The sequence below is a fragment of the Streptopelia decaocto genome (genome assembly GCF_964273445.1).
Source record: "Streptopelia decaocto genome assembly, chromosome: 1".
Taxonomy (NCBI): domain Eukaryota; kingdom Metazoa; phylum Chordata; class Aves; order Columbiformes; family Columbidae; genus Streptopelia; species Streptopelia decaocto.
The window spans coordinates 197,768,022-197,787,758 of NC_138663.1; the positions used below are offsets into that span (position 1 = coordinate 197,768,022).

Here is a 19,737-nt window from a genome sequence, read left to right on the forward strand (position 1 = left end):
AACCAAAATTAGCACAGGCAGTATGCTGATATACCTTGGCTTCACATCTTAAATTCAACTGTATGAACAGTCCAAAGAATATGCCTTAAAATAGGGATTAAAATTATTTAGGAACATACACAAGAATTTATTTGTATATAAAAGAAGACTAAATTAATAGCTTTCTGTCACATTTGTTATTTGATCATTATATTTCAGAAATATTCAAAATTTTACAAACGTCTGCATATATAACATGATTATATGCAACAACTTAGAATGAATATCATATAACTCTGTCAACTCTCACATGTATATAAAAAGATTTCTAAAGAAGAAAGCTGACTAACTCCCAGTTCTGGCCACCATCATCATGAGGCCACTCTCTATAATGTTGGAAATACTGTTGCAGTCAGTGGAGCTTCTGAGAAATGGGAGAAAGCAAATGTCACCTCTGTCTTTAAGAAGGGCAAGGAGAAGGATACAGAATCAGAGAATTGTTTAGGTTGAAAAAGACCATTAAAATCATCAAGTCCAACTGTTATCTAGCACTGCTAAGTCCACTTCTAAACCATGTCCCTAAGAACCTCATCTACGTGTCTTTGAACTCCTCCAGGAATGGTGACTCCACCACTTCCCACAGCCTGTTCCAGTGCCTGACAACCCTTTCTGTGAAGAAATTTTTCCCAGTATCCAATTTAAACCTCTCCTGGTGCAACATGACGCCATCTCCTCTCATCCTATGTGAAACTACAGGCCAGTCTGCATCACCTTGGTCCTTGGGAAGGTGACGAAGTGAATAGTCCTGGCAAACATTTCCAAACATATTAAGGACAGAAAGGTAACAGGAAGTAGTCAGCATGAATTTAATGAAGGAGAAATCATACAGGATCAACTTGATAGCCCTGTACAATGTAATGGATGGCTCAGTGGATGATGGAAGAACAACAAATGTTGTTTATCTCAACTTTAGCCAGGCTTTTGACACTACATCCTAATACAACAGGATGTTTCCTACTATGACCCCTCTCCTCTGTTCAGCACCAGTGAGACACATTTGGAGTGATGGGTCCAGTGCTGGGCTCCCCAGTATAAGAGAGACAGTGATGTACTGGAGCAAGTCCAGCTAAGGGCTACCAAGGTGATTAAGGACTTAAGAAGGACAGGGAACTGCTGGAGAGAGCCCAGCACAGGGCAACAAAGATGATTAAGGGAGTGGAGCATCTCCCTTATGCGGAAAGGCTGAGGGAGCTGGGTCTCTTTAGCTTGGAGAAGAGGAGACTGAGGGGTGACCTTATTAATGTTTACAAACATATAAAGGGTGAGTGTCACGAGGATGGAGCCAGGCTCTTCTCGGTGGCAAACGATGATAGGACAAGGGGTAATGGGATCAAACTGAAACACAAGAGGTTCCACTTAAATTTGAGAAGAAACTTCTTCTCAGTGAGGGTCACAGAACACTGGAACAGGCTGCCCAGGGCGGCTGTGGAGTCTCCTACTCTGGAGACATTCAAAACCAGCCTGGACACCTTCCTGTGTGACCTCATCTGGGTGTTCTGCTCTGGCAGGGTGATTGGACTAGGTGATCTTTTGAGGTCCCTTCCAATCCCTGACATTCTGTGATTCTGTGATCTGTCATATGAGGAAAGGCTGAGAGAGCTGGGACTGTTCAGTCTGGAGAAGGGGATCTTACCAGTGATTTATCTATAAGTACCTGATGGGAAGGAGTAAAGAAAACTGAGTCAGATTCTTCTCAGTAGTGCCCAACTGAAACACAGGTAATCCCACTTGAACTTAAGAAAAAGGTTTATTTTATGGCAGTCACATGCTGAAACAGGTTGCCCACAGAGGTTGAGAGGTCTCCATCCTTGGAGATATCTAAAACCTGACTGGACACAGGCCTTGCTGACCTGTTCTGTTCAACCCTGCACTGACCATGGAGATGAATCTAGGCGATCTCCAGAGCTCCCCTTCAAACCTCATTGATTCTATGATTCTGTGCAAATGTGATAGATTTCCTATGCATTTGCAACTACCACATTAGAGAAGTTATTTAATAAATAGCTTATATAAGTTTATAAAGAAATAGTTTTATTTAAATATTTAATTTGTCTATACTATATAAGACAAGCATTGTTTCATGCATGAAAACAGCTTTATGCTTTGTTCACCACATTTTTGTCTTTGAACAGTTCCTGAATGCTTAATATAAACAATGGAATATACAGTTCATGTATGCATTCATGAATGTGAAACTTACCACTTTTCCACCAGATTTTGTTTCAGCTATATTCATTGTAAATGTTTTTGTTCCTTTATCGTAAGTGCAGTAATGTTTTACCCATGTAAATCCAAGAGGTCCTAGGTTAAAGAAAGACAGCATTAAATATAATTATTTTGGCATTTTATCATTATTTTAGTTGTAGTTAGATAAAGTAGAGAAATGAAGCAACAGCATCTACATGTAGCCTACAAAAGAAAAACCAAACCAAACTCCAATAAGTTTTTAATTGGAACATGGTCTCCAGGTATAATTCTCAAGCAGCTTGATGAGGTTGCCCAACAAAATTCCAGCAGACTGATCTTCTTTGGCAACTGGATGTGTAACAGCATTTTACTAGGGTAGACAGGCAGGAGACAGGTAAGATCCTGAGGATTTTTCTGCCTAGGAAATACAGTTGAGGATTTTACCAACCCAAGTGCAGCACTAGGATTCAGTATTCTTTCCTTCCTCTGAGCAAAACCTCGAAGTCTGGTATTAGACACAGAAAACTCAATGAAGTAATGCAGTTAGAGTGCATTTCCCCTTTACTTTCAGAGCTCTTTTCAAAGGTAACAAATGCTTCCGGTAGTACCATAGGAACTCCATTCTTCTACCTGTTACCTTAAGGGAGTGGGTAAAATGGCACTGGCTCAGAGACACATTCCATCTTATGTAGCTGAGCACTGGAGGGTGATTTCATTACAGAAAAGGAAAGGAAGGTGAGGAACAGTGGACTCTCAAATAATAGTGATTTAGAGATGAGGAATAAAATGCTGGATGGTAGAGGTGGCACTTTCAGCCAGAAACAGCGGCCTTTTATGCCTTGGAAGGGGTCCTGCTGGGGAAGAGGTGGCTGTAACAGTGGTGTACAACTGACGGTGTCCACAAACTGACAACTGCACATACCCACAATACCAAAGTATAATGTACTTATGGATTTACTAGTCTTCGATTGAGATAGCCACACATGAAATCTGCAGTGACCCCCAAGTAAGTGGGTGTGTGCTTTATCCTGGAGAGCTCACACCACACAACTTCCTAATCCTACTGCAAGGTACTGGATTTCTGATGAGGAAGATGTTTTCACTCCTGGATTACCCAGAGATTTGCTCAGGCCTTCCTGTGAACCTTCATTCACTAATCTAAACCCAAAACCCTCTTAAGTTTAAGCTCAACGCTATTTTAAACTTTGGCCACTAACATAGCTTAGATACAGGTATTTATAATGTGTTCTTTGCTATGAGGACACAATTCCCATAATTCTCTCCATATCCCAGAAGTACAGCCAAGATCTCTCACAATTTTCTGGAAAACAATGTTTACTATAGCACAGAGAACAAGATAAGCTCCCAAAATTCTTACAGATACATCTAGAGGAGTGGTGCACTGCAGAGGACAAGATAATTCAGGTTTTTGCAGTGTGACTGCTCCCCCTTGGGCCAGAACATTATGGCTATAACTGCACTGGTTAATAAAGAGTGCTGGCAGCATTCATGGTCACTAGATAACACACAGTCAACAGGTAACTTGGACAAAGCTTTTTGATTTTTGAGGTTAGGAAATTTAGCATAGAGGGTGGGATATTCTGTGTAAGCCACTCCCAGTGGCAGAAAAAAGCCCCATTTATTTCATTAATACCAGCATTGACACAGCTTCCAGGTCACAGAGACCAAACACAGTGGCTGTGTGTGAAGAGGTACCAAGAAGGAGGAGTGTTTCTTTCCCCTTGGACAGCATCGTGCTTCAGAGCTTGGCATTCAAACACGGTCCCCCTCTGCAGAGCCATCACCAATGCAGGTGACAAAGTAAAATACATATATATGATGCAGTACTGTAACTACTGTTTAAAATCAGAATAGGACAGGAATAGATGATACTTTCAACCCACATGTGATTTTCAAGTTCATTTCAATGGGAGTTACTCATAGGAAAATATGATCTTGTTTTTTCAAAGTATAGTATATCTGAACCTTCTAATTCTTTTTAAAATGAAAGAACTCTGAGTTAAATATATATATGCATATACATATATATATATATATATTTTAAATACCAGCAGTTAAGTAAAAATGCAAGGTGTTAAAACCAAACCTAGTAGTTTTGCTGCGGCTACAATGTCTTTGTCTTCTAAATGTAGCCTTCCGCAAAGGTAGTGGATATGCAAAAGCTTGCATTGGTCATAAAAGTTGGACATCTGGCAATCCACCAATGTAGATGTGGAAATGTACACAGTCTGTTAAGCCAACTCAGAGAAAGTTCTTCTGTTGCCTCCGTTTCACAGGGAAGTAACGTCATGAACTGACAAGTCAACTCAGCCTCAGAATTTAACTGTTCTGTTCCTATATTGTAACTTATTTTCACTTAGCAAAACAAAATCTATAATAATGTCAAATCGATTTTTCTTCTGATGGCATTTCATTAACTTTTTTAGCATATACAAGAAAGATGAGCCCTCTGAAAGCAATTTTAGATGAGTTTTGAAGTCACCTGTTTTTTCATTAATTGTAACCAGAAACCTACACTGAAACTTGAAGTTACTCATGACTGTCCACCTGAACAAAAAGCAATTAATGGCCTACTGCCGTTTTCTTAAAAAAACATATTTACCACCATGCATTTCACTAATAAATATATGCTGGATTTAGTTTTACTCTCAAGAATATCAAGTATTTAACCCAGTTGTCCAAAATTTGACATGAGCCTATGAGGTGATAGCTGTAAGAAAGTAAACCCACATGACAAGGAAATACATAACTAATACCTTCCCCACTGACACACAGATCACAGGCCCTGTTACTCTTTACTCCAGAATAAACTAATGAACAAATTTCTTTTCAGTAAGAGGATGTCAAGTTGGCCTCTCACTATTTAATGAAGCACACCATGTGCCCAATGCTTCACTCCTTTTCTCCTTCCCCCATTAGCAGGGCTCAGTGTAATTTCCACTTAACGCAGGTTTCTTTTATCATTATTACACAATTAAAATATAAAGGGTCTTCTTAAAACTTTCAGTGCTACTGAGGGCGAAAGTGGCTGAGGTTAACGGTGACAAGCATTGAGGTTTATTTCTTTTAGCTCACATATAGAATAAAGATTAATTTCATGATGTTATTTGGAAAATCAATTATCTATAACTCCATGTAGTCTCTTGAGTTATGCTCTAAAAGGGAAGCAGTGAAGATGATCTCATCAAAGCTGAGGTCAAATGGGGTCAAGTCTAACACAGGAATTCTATATCCAGATGCCTTCTATTTTTTTTCAGATTGAGAAATAAGGTGTAAAGATGTATTTAATAATTTTTGCACAAACATCAAACTTGTACAAGCATGTACACATTATCTCAAAAAGTTGCTATATACTTTTCTAATGTCAGGCTGATTCCACAGCAAATAGAAAAATGAATAAATAAATAGACAAATCTGGGTACCCCATGTAATGGAAACTATTTTTCTGAGGGTTTTGCATGATCCTACCTAATACAGCTAGTTTAGCTTGCTTTTCTATACTGGTTAGGGTATAAAACAGCGGCAGCTGATACTTCAGGTGACATATAGTTTTGAATTATCTCATATGACTTTTCACATATTTCCTGTTCTGTTTTCATTTACAACATCATGTATAGTTAGGCTCTTCAAAGTAGTTTCAACAACTTTAGTTTTATTCCTTCATTTAGCTCACCACTTCATTCTCATGTCTCATGAAGTGAATGAAACATAGGATAGATTTACAGCTATTTTGAAGCTGGTGGACTGTATTTAGGTCACTTTTCTTCCTCTTACACCTTTGTTTTCCATTATGTGCATGTTTATTTACCCTTAGAGTGACTGCAAGGTGCAGGGCAGCCAGCCAGAGCAGAGCTGGCTACCAGTAAGTCACTGGGGTGGCCAGTAGCAGGAACCCAGGGGCCCCACAAGGACCTGAGGGCAGGAGTTGAGTTGCTTTGTGTGTTATGACCACCACCCCATCTGACTGCAGCTACTCTGAGTGCTTTCTGAGAAGTTAAACACTTATTCTTCATCTGAACCTCTCAATCATTTGGACGGCAACCACAGCAGAAGTCTGCAGACATTCAAACACAGAGCTGTTGTGCTGTCCTGCTAATTAAACAACTTTCTCGTCCTTACATTTGTTGCCGTGCCTTTCAAATCAAAAGGTATATCTGTTTTACTCACGTTTCTCCTGCACATAGAGATAGCCTTCCATTGTCCATTGACTTGGTGGTCTGTAATCCTGGTTGGCTGATTTCATTCTTTGCATGAGCCTCTCCACTTCTTGCCTAGTGCTTTCGAAATTATTCCTGGTCTAATACCCGGAAAAAGAAGCAAACAAAAACCCATATTATCTCATGTTAGTTCCAAAAAACAATGAAGAACTAATTGTTAATAATGCCAAGGACACTGTACTGGAGACCAACAGAAGCATTTACCAGAGATAAAAAAGGAAAAACAAATAAAAAAAAAGCAATTAAGAATAATACTCTTCATTGCCCTAGAAGCCTAGGAATAACACAGTAATGAAGAACTCAAGCACACAAGTGTAAAGGAAACATCGAGAATAGTAACTTTCCTCTTTCTGCAGGTCAGTAACCTCAGAAAGGAGGTAATTTCACATCTTCAGGTATGCTTACACAGCATTTTGCAGACTTTCTCTCCATGTACTCTAGAATCCACAGACAGAAGCCAGGCTGAACTAGAAGCTTCTGATGGCACAGCCCCACACCTGACGTAAGAAATCCCACTGAACCACTCGAAGCACAGCGCAGAAAACATGAGTTTGGTTTAATGCCCGGCTAATGTCTCTAAATGGCTGCAGTCTCTCCACAATTGCATCCATATCTGCAGGAATACCACAGCTACCGGGACTCAGAACAGTCAGGTTAACCACACTGTCATGAACATTTTTTGATAGGATTGTGCAAACGGTGCCAAAAGCACGTAAGGACTGTGTCTGTCCTAATTGTGGTGTGTGTAACCAGGCATCTGGCCAAGCAAAGAATGAGGTACAAAGGTGGGTTATTCATATTTTCTAATATCTATACTCATGTAAATGCACATTTTTTTCTGTTGAATTCAGTAAGGCCCAGGTTTCCCTCCACACACCTACGCTGATATAGTAGAGAATTATTATGAGGTGTCAGAGGTTTGATAGGTTGCTACAAACATACCAGATGTTGAACACTTTGTTCCTACAGGTAATAGAAAAGAAAAAAGATTTTTGTAATGTTTCTGTGAAGCCATCTTACAGACTCTAATCCTGACTAGCCAGAAAGGTACTCTCTTGGCTTTATACACTGGCAAATACCTTCCCCTCTTTATTCATTCATTCTTTATTCATTCATGGAGTTGCACAGTAGTATAATAACACACATGTTAAATCTTCTTCTTGAAGATAAACATTATTATTAGAGAGGGAGGTAAAACTCCTCTCTGAGCTTTCCAGATGATATCGTTAGGGTGAAGTATCAATTCAGACCAAAGTTAACAGAAGTCATTCTGAGACCTTCAAGAGGGACTTGCCATTGAAGGATGGATGTCCCCATTTTGAGAGCTTATAGCTGTTTTTTTATTAAGTTTTTAATTACTACTATTTAGGAAGCCAGGACTTTGAATTAAATTATAGAAAACAAAGCCAAATGGACATAGAAGGCACACCATTGGCCAGCTGAAACAGTGAACGCAACAACAGGGCACGTTAGGATGCGGTGACCTGTGAAGAGCTGTCGCCCTGCCACTACTCTGCTACTCCTACGGCTGTTACTGCTCCAGCTCTAACCTGCAGGACAATTTTAAGAACAAAAACAGCAGTTCAGGTCAATTATTCTCCAAGACCTTAACACGGTGTAATGGAGAGGAGTACTTCTGACAGCTACAACAGGTGGGCTGAACACAACTGTCCCTGAACACTGTCCTCAGTTTGTCTTCCCCTACACCTTCCATTCCAGTCGGAGGTTGGGCGATGCTCTGAGTTGACAAGTCAGTAGACAGCCCAGCTGGTAAAAGGAAGCTCGTGATCTAGATCTGCAGCCAGGATCCAAGTTTCTGTGTAAAAGCAGTGAATGACATCCCATTCATCTTCATACATCTTCATGTATGTTTCTCTGATGTATAAATATGATAAAAAATAATATTATAATACATAATTCTGCCTAACTTTACATCTCTCTCTACCTCTGTAGTCTATTTACAACTTCAAGTTGTACTTACATTATATTTAAGAAGAGATAAACTATTTCTTAATTAACACTGAAAATGAAAAAATCCTTTAATAGTTCCGTTTCTCTAGATATAAGCACAGAAGATACTAACATATTCTGGCTTACGATGCCAGTTTTGGTCTGCGCTGTGGGCTCTTGCTCCTCTCAGAACTTGCCATATTAAAGTAAATGAATCTGTGGACTGAAGCGCATTTTTCACCCTTTTACCGAAACTGTGCGGTGCAACAACACTGACCCCTTGTGCCTTTATCTGGAACAGTCTCAGTAGCAAACCAAAATTAGTAAATACATAATTTGAAAGGACAAGGGGCTGAGATGCTCTACCTTCAGAGAACATTTGCGTTTTGATCCAAAAGGAAAAGGTTAATCATGTAGAAAGTTTTGCCTTATTTCCCGAAGCACTGTTTTAAATGGGATCTATACGTACATATGAACAACACAGAAGGGGAAGGGGCTACAGAGGGGTGCTGTGCGTTTTTAATCGCAGCCAAACCTGGAAGAGTGCAGTTCTCCTGAGAATACAGATCTACACTAACAGTGCTAAAGCAATGCTGTTGTCTAACTTTAAGTTAACATATGTCTCTCTAATAGCAAGATGCTACAGGGAAAATGTCAAGTGTTTTATTTTCCAGTAACCTACAGGGAATAGCAGTTGAGCGGGGAAAGGTGCTCCTGTACTCCCAGACCTGTTTCATATTCCTTTAGTTCAGTGACCAAGGCACTATCCACAAAAGTTGGTGCCAGATTTTCTAAACTGTTGTAGATTTTTGGATTCAAATGGAGCTACAAAATTTCTGTTGAGTATCTTTTCTTGAAAGAATGAAATGGAAAAGAAATGGAGTCACCCCAAAAATACAGCATTTGGAGGAAATAACAGAATGACAGAATTCCTTCTTTTTTTTTTTTTTTTTTTACTGGAATTTGAAGTTACTTGTCATGAAAAATGTAGGCCTGGCCCAATATTAACAAGTTGAATTTCACTTTTTGCCTTAAAAGCAAGTGATAGTAGTTCTAATGCAGATCGGGTGTAAACATGTTTTGTATATACTTGTGTGTCCTTGGATGTGTAACATCTGAGTTACACAGTGAAATAAATACAGAATCACAGAGTCGTTTAGGTTGCAAAAGAGATTTAAGATCTTGAAGTCCAACCATTAACCTAACATTGTCAAGTCCATCACTAAACTATGTCCCTAAGCACCACATCTACATGTCCTTTAAACACCTCCAGGGATGGCAATGCAACCACTTCCCTGGGCATCCTGTTCCAATGCCTGACAACCCTTTCCACAAATAAATTTTTCCTAATATCCAACCTAAACCTCTCCTGACACAACCTGAGGCCACTTCCTCTTGTCCTATTGCTTGTTACTTGTGAGAAGAGACTGACACCCACCCTGCTATATATACACTTGTATGTGTGTATACACTTGTATATGGCAGTTATGATGAGCAGAAAAGTATGTTGATTAAATGCATTTTTGGTATTTCTGAAGGCAATGGTGCTTTTGGGCACAGTTAATCTTGTATGTATTTTACCACCAAACTCAGACCAATCTACAGGAAAAGATTCATCTGCTCAGTTGAGAGTAACTCTCTACACAAATAACAGACCCTTTCTTCCAGTGGAACTGAATGCTTGTGAGAGCTGCTCACCGAGGAGGAAGGTCCCACCAATTTTCTGATGTGGACAAAACAAATCCAGAGAACAGCCAGAGCACGGCTTCCCAAGTATACTTAATATACAGTGGTCAGCTAGCAGACAGCAGGACAAGGTTTTTGTGGCAATCTGTGATCTTAAAGAAACAAACCACATCATTCTATACTAGTTGGAGCATTTCTGGGACATACACTTACTCCACAAGACAGGCCCCACTCTTGAGAAAGCATTTACGAATATTTAAACCTATCTGGACTGCTATGTTTTCTAATCAAAACTTGGTTGCTGTCCTTTTCTGGTTCCCGCTCCCAAAATTTTGGCCTGGAAATCACAAACTGACTTTCTGCAGATCAATTTTTCCAAAGTTACTTGTTGACGGAAATCTTTGTGACATTAAATTACCAAAAATAACTTTTGCTTATTCATACATAAATTTGACTTCAGCTTACTGAAACATTGCAAGATTTAGAGCCCCCATAAAGTGCTACGAGTCTACTTTAATATCCTGAAATTAAATTAGCAAACAAAATGGTGTAAACACAAATCATCCTTACATTCTGCAAATTGAACTGCAGCTGCTGCTTATATGGTGCAAACTCCTGAGCCAGTTCATATCCTTCATGGTAAAATGTAAATAATCCTTGAAGAAAGGCCAAGAGCTGAAAAAGTAAAATTGAGAAGCATTATATATTTTTAACACGTGCTCTTAATGCTACATAACACCAATAGAACATACACAAACTTATACAGAATAGGTATTGACTGTGATAGTGAAAAAGTAGTTCTTAGCAACTGCTACACACTTTTTCTATTCAGGTGAATATTAGAAAACAAAAACTAAGGACAGTTGATATTCTGTTAGTTTTCAGCAGCAGAATATGGCAAACAATCAGCAAAAAACATTCTGTGTCTTAGCTCCTAGAACAATCTAAGTTTTTATTGCTTGCAGTTCCAAAGGTTTGCTGAACAAGGAATCCATAGTCACACCTTAAGGAAGATAGGTGTTAAACATGCTTTTGAATCATGAAGTTGTCATTTCCATAATAATTTAATTCACTGTCCTAGTTATTTTGTCCAGTTTTTCAGGTGGAGTCTTTGATAGTGTGCATTTTCCAAGTTCATTCTTTCAGAGTTCAAGGTTTTTTCCTTCAAAATATTTTTTTCTCTTTCTTCATAGTAATTGCTTGGGCTATGACCTATTTTTCACAAATGAGACTCTTGAAAGTATGTTTTGGACAGCTTAATACAACACAAGAAATCCAGACTATTTCTTCCTGCTCTGAACAAAATACAGATTCTATTTGGTATGTCTGTGACTGACTCCAACAGAACAGTTGAAGTCTGCACGTATCCGGTTGAAAGTCCTTTTTAAAGTTTGCTTTTAAATAATGTTAAAGTAGCAAAAAGTGCAACTAGATTTTCTGAACACTTAATTTTAGCTGCCTAATTAATGCATTTTTACCATCTACTAGTTTTAAAAGCCTTCTAACTTATTCCATTTTTAATTTAAAAAATATTTTGACATTGTTGTAAGTCTTCTTACCTGCTGTTAAATAACAAGCTTTTAATTCTTTATTATGGATTGTTTTCTTTGTATATATAATTTAGCTTCTATACATCCAAGTAAACAAAACAACAAAAGAAGATATATTAACTTGGATGTACAATAACAAAAGCTATAACAACACAACAGATTTACCTTAGTGTATTACAGCCATTGAAAAGCTAATCATCTAGGTTGCGTAACAGGCTGCCTCCTAACCCAGTAAAAAAACACAGGTATTCGAGAGAAAAATTCTGTTTCCTTTTTTCAGGCTTCTCTTTCAGGATGGGATGAATGATCCAATGGAAACATTTATCTCTCTCCATTGACTACTGAAGTAGCCTAGACTCAGGCAACAAAAATGTTATCATTCATATTTAATGCACTTTTCTTTGTGTTACCAGTGCTATAGATTATTGAAAGTGAAACAACATAAAATTGCCGCTTTTACTGTGTTTATATTTTCCTTAAATTTACACTCAGCCCTACTTGAAATGTAGTTAAACTGTTCTGCCTCCCTCTTTCCTGCTGCTCACTAAGAGACTGCTGGACTAAGGTAACATGAATATATCAGGGAAATAGCTAGAATAACATTTTGCAATTTTAGGGCCCCATCCATTGCAGCATCGCAAGACATTCCACACCCTTCAATGTGCAAGCTTCCACGGCTTGACAGATGAGGGATCAAGGACGCAGCACTGCGGGCAGAGAAGCTAACGTGATGACTTGCTGGTGCCCGAATGGAGTCGTGCTCTCCCCTTCCCACTCCCCCTCCCCTCCCCACTCCGCTTTGTTACGTATCCTGCATATTCTTGTGCCAGCTCTGGCACCACCGAGCCCTTCGGTGAGCATCTCTGCCTGAGGAAGCCGGCTGTTCTGCTGCGTTGGTCAGTTAAAGCAGTTCAAGGTTAATAGATCATCAGTGCTGGCACAAGCAGAAGCGTGAAGACATGGCTGGGAGAAGGACTCCCTTGTTTTTTTAGAGTATTGCAGGGTCACACAGAATCACAGAATGTCAGGGATTGGAAGGGACCTCAAAAGATCATCTAGTCCAATCCCCTTGATGGAGAAGGAACACTTAGATGAGGCTACACAGGAATGTGTCCAGGTGGGTTTGAATGTCTCTAGAGAAGGAGAGTCCACAACCTCCCTGGGCAGCCTGTTCCAGTGCTCTGTTACCCTCACCATGAAGAAGTTTCTTCTCATATTTAAGTGGAACCTCCTGTGTTCCAGTTTGTACCCATTGCCCCTTGTGCTAGCATTGGTTGTCACGGAGAAGAGCCTGGCTCCATCCTCCTGACACTCACTTTTTGCAGGGCCTCTACAAGGGGTGTGAATTCCTGAACCACATCCCACATCAAGTGCAAGGCTCCTCTGCTTGTGTAAATTGTCTCAGCTTATTAATGTTTATAAATATATAAATGTTTATTTATTAATGCTTATAAATATATAAAGGGTGAGTGCCATGAGGATGGAGCCAGGCTCTTCTTGGTGGCAAACAATAATAGGACAAGGGGTAATGGGATCAAGCTGGAACACAAGAGGTTCCACCTAAATTTGAGAAAAAAATTCTTCTCAGTAAGGGTGACAGAGCACTGGAACAGGCTGCCCAGGGAGGCTGTGGAGTCTCCTTCTCTGGAGACATTCAAAACCCGCCTGGACATGTTCCTGTGCGACCTCACCTAAGCGTTCCTGCTCCAGCAGGGGGATTGGACTAGATGATCTTTGAGGTCCCTTCCAATCCCAAACATACTGTGATACTGTGATACATGGTTTTCTGCCGAGCTGAAATCATGATCCCAGCTAAGGACCTGGCGCTGCAAACCTCTTCCTGGTTATTCAGGTGGTTCTGAGGAAGGTCCAAATACAACAATTTATCTTCAAATCTCCAATTATGTGGACAGAAACAGTTCTATAATTTCAAGGTTTATAATGTAATTCTAGAAAGAGTTACATAAAAGAAAAGACAGAAAACTAATCTTCCTTTTGTTATTAATAAGGTATAAGGAAATGATAACCAAGGCTCTGCTCTGGCTCCAGCTGTTCAAAGCCCCAACCCAGTCTAGATCCAGTTACTCATCCACGTCCCCAGCTACAGCAGCATAAATACTCCTGAGCTTACTTCAACTTGTTTCAGTCAAAAGGACATGGATTAACCTAACCTGTAAGTAGGAGCCTGCTGCTAAACCCACCCTTTTCAGGTAAAGCAGCACTGCAGGAGCAGTAAGAGCACTCAGCAAAACTGCAGCCAGAGCTGAATGTTAAAGCAACCAAAATTACAATAAAGCAACCAGTGGGAGAAAGTTTCAGTATGTCAGCATATGCCTGAATGATCAGAATGAAAGATCAGCTTAAAGGGCATTCTGCAGAATGTATTATAAACCGTTTAAATTTCAGCTTCAATACTTGAAGAAAATAATTTTCCACCATACCAAACGCTTTTACAGATTACACAGAGAAATACTGAGGAGGAAAAAAACATAACACAAGATGGCAGCAAAGCTGAATTTATCAGAAAGCAAAAAAAACAGCAGCAAAAAAGCCCTGAGAAAAATCTGAATGCATTTTAGTTAAAGTACTGCTCAGGTATTCTGGCAGTTGTGCACTGCAGAGGATCCAGCCTTGAGGTTCTCTTAGTCAAATACACTCTGAGCAGTTAAAAAAAGAGGCATAAAAGTAAAAATATGCTTATTATATGCAAGTCTTAGACCAGCTTATTCAAGTTCTGTGTTGAAAAATCTACACTGAGGATGGCATTTGCTCCTATGTATGTGTCAGTAGTCGTGGAAGAATGGCACCAGAAAACACCATGTACCCAGTGGGCCTGTGTTGTTAATGCATCTTCATCACCAGTTCCAGTGGGACAGGTACAGCCATGGCCCTGCATGGAGAAGATCCAAAAGCCAAGGACTTCTGCCCTTGGCTTATGCTCCCAGTGGGTGTTTCTTGTTGCTGGTGTTACAAGTGGCACTGCTGCTAAAGGCAGGCTCATAATTTTAAAAAGATTTGTATTAAATAATAAAGAAAATAAAACCAGCCCTTTTTTGTTTCAAAAAAGATTTTCAGAATGTATTTCAAAGTGGTCTTCATGTGTAAAGAGACCTCACATACAACGCCTGATGTGTTCATATCAACAATTTTTCATTTCAACAAGTGCCTTATAATTACCTCAGTCTGACTATCTAATCGGTCACAAAGCAAGGTCTGAACTCCGTAATACAACGCTACTCACTAGCCCAGCACCGCGAGGATTTCAACACAGAACCTGAAACAAAATCCAGCTATTTCTTGAGACTTTATTTATTTTTATGTAGAGCTGGTGACCTCAAGACTGCCTGGTCATTTCATTCTCACAGGAAGAAGACTGTACTTAGGTTTCGGATAGGGGAGGAATTTAACCTTTGGCCTGCAGCACATCAGCCAGAAGTCCTTGTCTCCCTGGTTTCATTATATTTATAAGTAGATAGCACCAGAAGGTACTTATCCATCAGATTAAAGTGAATGCAGTTAATAATGTAGAAAATACAAAGAAGAGGAAATTGAGTTTAACACCCTCAGTCAAGTGTCATGGAACTGCATGCAATTACAGGCAGGGTTTGTTCGTTGTTTTTCTTTTTTTCTTTAAATAAACACGTCTAGGCTTTCATGACATTTAACGGACCACCCTCACATTTCAGATAGTTCACTGCTTACGAGCTCCATGCCTGGATTCCTACAGGCCAAGGAAGCCCTGGCATTGCTGAGGGACAAAGTGGCGCTCTAGGAAGGAGTTTGTGTTTCTCCTAACAAACGTAACATCCTCAGAAAGCTACGTTGGTTTGCACTAGCTTCTCCGGGGCCATAAGGACAAAGCTAGGAACAGAGATTGTTGTGCCTTACTTCGTTGTGTTGTTTAACTTGCTGTAAATTTTAACACTGACTTGTCCTTGAGAAAAGGTTTAAATTTATGATCTTTATGAAAAATAGGCAGCTGTCAGTTACTCACATTCTAGTACACATTAGCAATTCCTTGAGACAAGATGCAGAGAACGGCAGAGAAATCCAGGGCCTGAGGAGCAGCTGCAAAAGTCTACTCTAAATATTGTAATCCTCTATCCAGAGTATGAGTCATTAACATTTTGTATCTTAAGATCTCTCCCCGTTCTCCTCCAGGAAGGAACATTCTCCACTCTTACCGATTTCTAGTGCCCTACTGCCCCAGGTGTAAACCACTTGGCATTTTTGCTCGGCTGCTTCTCCCACTCTGATTCCCAGACCATCTTTTGGCACAGACAAACTGCAGGTTCTGGAAGGAGCTCCAGCAGACCATGTGCTTTTCAAGTTCTATTCCTATGTCACAAACTTATCCTTCTTTCACATGGGCATCACAATTGCCTCCTTCACTGCACTAACAGCCTTTCTTTTATTTTGCTAAACTGATCTTCAAAGAGTCTCCTAGTGACACATCAGTCTGCAAATCATACGGAGATGTGACACTGAGCTGATAAATCAGACACAACCAGCACAAGCACTAGAAAGCACCACAATGAGCAGAGCTCCTGAGGAGGAATGTCTACATAGACACACAGCCAAGCATCTCCTAGCATTTGAGTGTCCGTAGGACACACAGAGGAAAATTAATAATATGGCAAATCTTCTGAAAGGTGATTTTGAAGTGTTAGGCTTTGTCCTCATCTATCTGCATCTAGGAGTACATGCTCATACTTCCAACATCACTTACATAAAGTATGCATTTTTAGAAAGCCTATTTTGAAGACTTTTTTTTTTAAACTTTCTCTTGTGGTATTGCTGATGTGTATTATAATTTACTTGGCATACTTTGCCTTATGGGTTTTAGTAAATTATTTTATTCCATCATGTTGTATGCAACAGACTAGAAACAAAAAAATTAAGAATTTTAAGGGTTCAAAATTTTGTAACTTGTGTTATAACTTAAGTTCCACTTATATGCAGATTGATCACAAAAAATTCACAACCAAAGCCAGAAGACACTGCCCACAAGGGCTATTATTACCCAGTCACCAGAGTATTTCCCATACCTGTGTGTCACAAACAACATATCAGGCTAAAATGCCTACTGATCTGACACAGGATGGCAACTGATGCACTCAAAAGTAAATTTTACTCACTGGGTGTGTACACCTGATGACAAAAATACCCACGTCCACACGACTGAGTTTACCAGTAACCTCCCGCTAGCTTGCTCAGTATCAGCACTGATAAACTGAAAAATCGCTCTTTCATTTTGGTAATTCATAGCTGCTGCTATGATGGCTGACATAGTGTGGGGATAGCTCCTGGTCAAAAGGATAAAGCTTAGTATCTCCAGCTACAATATAGAAAATCAAATTTATTTTTCCTCTCTAGCTAGCCCATCGAATGAAAGACACCTTATTTTAAACATATGCAATTGCACAATAATATTTCCCAATGTACAAAGTGTTCTCAATACAGAAAGTTTCTATGACCTTACAGGAGCATAAAGTTTCCTATACCAGGGTCAGAACTAGGTCGAGCCTGCTAGTTTTTTCCAGGATGTGAGAGTTTTGTAGAAGCAGACAGAGAGAGACACTCTGGATTAATCTGTGACAGGTAGAAAAATGTTCTCATTTAGGAATCCGAGCAAAGTTTTAGTCTCTCAGATTTAGCAGCTGTATGCCATAAAGATAGGATTTCTGTAAGTCCTGCTTGCTGAATCCGGGTTCATTAGTTTGCATCAATGTCAAACATTCACTACACAATACATTCTCCTTTCATGGAGGGGAGGCATCTGAGAAGCTGTTCTTGGTGACAGTGGGTGTTAGAGATGTGATTCAACCTGTTTCACAACCAGGAGTGCTGCTTCAGTTAGTTACAAGGGAGCTGGAAGACGGCGTGGAGAGAGAAAACGTTATACTTGTCATGTTCCTCTCTCACAGCTGGTGCTCTGCGATGCTCAAAGTGCTTAACAGGAAGGGACAGGTCACACTGGATGTTCCCTGTCCAGGACTACAGGTACTAATGAAATAAGGCAACTGGCAAGCTACTCCTGTATGACGTGAACAGTAGCAATACTCCTAATATGCCGCAGAAATACGCTAGCACATCATATCGAAGCAGCTTTTGGTACTGACTGACTCAGAAGACAGTTAAGGGTAAGAGGAAGAAACACAGTCCAGGAGAAAAATCAAAGGTCTAAATATGGTCTTTGAAACACAACTTTATCTTCCTCTTTTATGGTATGTCAACATATGCTTTCTTTGCACATTATGTGCAAAGAAAACTGAAGACAAATGACTCCACCAACAGAAAAACAAAAAAAAACAAAACTCCAACCAAACAAACAAAAAAACCCCTTACCCATCCTAAAGAAAAACTGATTTTTCACTTTATTTCATGTACAACTCAGAAAAACATATGTGTACACTGTCTACATGGAATATGTAAATCTGAAAACCGGCTCAGAACTTCAGCCATGAAAGCACGGTATTAGGCAACATCCATTATGTCTTGCACAGACACAACATTACATGTTGTCCCATTAAAATGTTATGCACACTTAAGTCAGCAGACGTTTCACTTCACAGTAGATATGATACTCTTATATAAACCTTCAATAAACATGGAAAGTGCCCAAGCCAAGATCTTACTGTCTGTCTATATACAAACAACCTGCTATCACAATTTTAAAAGGGAGCAAAACCCAGATATTTTAAATTCAATTTTCAGCTTGAAATGTGTGCATTCTAAGGAAAATGAAACACAAAACTTACAGGTTCAACAAATTCAAATTTCTTTTTCTCTTGTACTTCTTGAATTTTAAAAACATATTCTAATGATGCTTCATAAAAGTTTTGGTGTTCTCTGTCAATCTGTGTATCTGCCTAAAAGACAAAATGAAATATAGACAACATTAATTTACCCTCATGACTGCTTTAAAACCAGATTTTGTCATTAACGAACACATCTTCCATGAGATTGCTTTACAAGCTTCATGGGATTCAGTTTTCTTCCTGAAAATTAGAATACCAACTTAGAATATCTAAATTCGAGTTTAAGGAGCAAACAGTACACATTTTAGCCTCATGCCTTTGCCCTGTGCCTTTTTGATTTCCTCTTCATTTTTGCACTTTAATATTCTGCTTTTCAGGAGAGCCTGGAGAGAAAAGAAAGGTGGCAGCAGGAACTCTGTCTCTGGTATGTGGAAAGTTTAGAAATAGTAGAGAGTAGGAAAGTAATTAAGGAGAAAGAAAAAGATTAATATCTCTATTGAAATGTTTCAGTATCACATGCACTGAAATATATATATTTCTCAACTTCAAACATCCTCCCAAGAAAGTATTTTCTTTCTTAAATAGACTGTCTTTAACTACATCTTGCAACCTATTATTTCATAGATGAGTCACATGCTTTTGGAATATAAACATATTTAAGTCCTTAATCAATTATTTTTTACATTTTAATTTTTGAATGCAAGAACAAGGCAATACTTGTCAGATGTGCCTGAATAATACCACCCGACATGAAGACCCAGTACCAAAACAAAGTCTCCTGCCTAAACAACTAAAGAATTAACTCTTATCACTGATAAAGAGTAATAGGCTTTTATCCTCAATTTAAACAAACCGTAAGAGAGGGACCTAACAGACAAGCAGTGCAGTATGTGGATAATGCCTAAAGAAGAGACACAGATTGCATTTTAATTCATCCTTCGTCATAACAAATCATTTTCTCAGGCAAATACCTTCTGAGCTGCATTAGTCTTAGGTCAAAAAGAAATTTTATCAGGTATTTGCAATGTGAGTAAAACCAGCTCAGCTATTTTTGACGTGTGCCATTCTCTAGTTTTATTCTGGCACTAAAAATAACAAATATGGGAAAACTGGAAAAGCTAGATATTGTCTTCACTTGCTAGCAAACTTTAAAACGGCAAACATCATAAAAGAGGCTTAGTAATTTTAACAGTAGAAATGCAAAAATGTCAGTAATTTTCTTCAGGCAGGGCTTGGTCATCAACATTATATATAACTAACATCGCTTCTTTAGTTAAGGACATGGTTTGGCCACACAGGCTCTTAGTAATATTGATCCACTTCCCT

General features: G+C 39.2%; 1 protein-coding gene across 1 annotated transcript in view; it reads right to left on the minus strand.

Moving 5' to 3' along the window:
* Positions 1-19,737, minus strand: part of ARHGAP42 (Rho GTPase activating protein 42) — a 163,518-nt gene that overhangs the window by 35,972 nt on the left and 107,809 nt on the right. The window contains exons 6-9 of the mRNA XM_082051268.1: positions 18,412-18,522; positions 10,671-10,775; positions 6,415-6,544; positions 2,240-2,340 (exon numbers count right to left, since the gene is read on the minus strand). Of these exons, the coding sequence (XP_081907394.1) occupies positions 2,240-2,340; positions 6,415-6,544; positions 10,671-10,775; positions 18,412-18,522 (447 nt within the window). The remainder of the gene's footprint in view (positions 1-2,239; positions 2,341-6,414; positions 6,545-10,670; positions 10,776-18,411; positions 18,523-19,737) is intronic.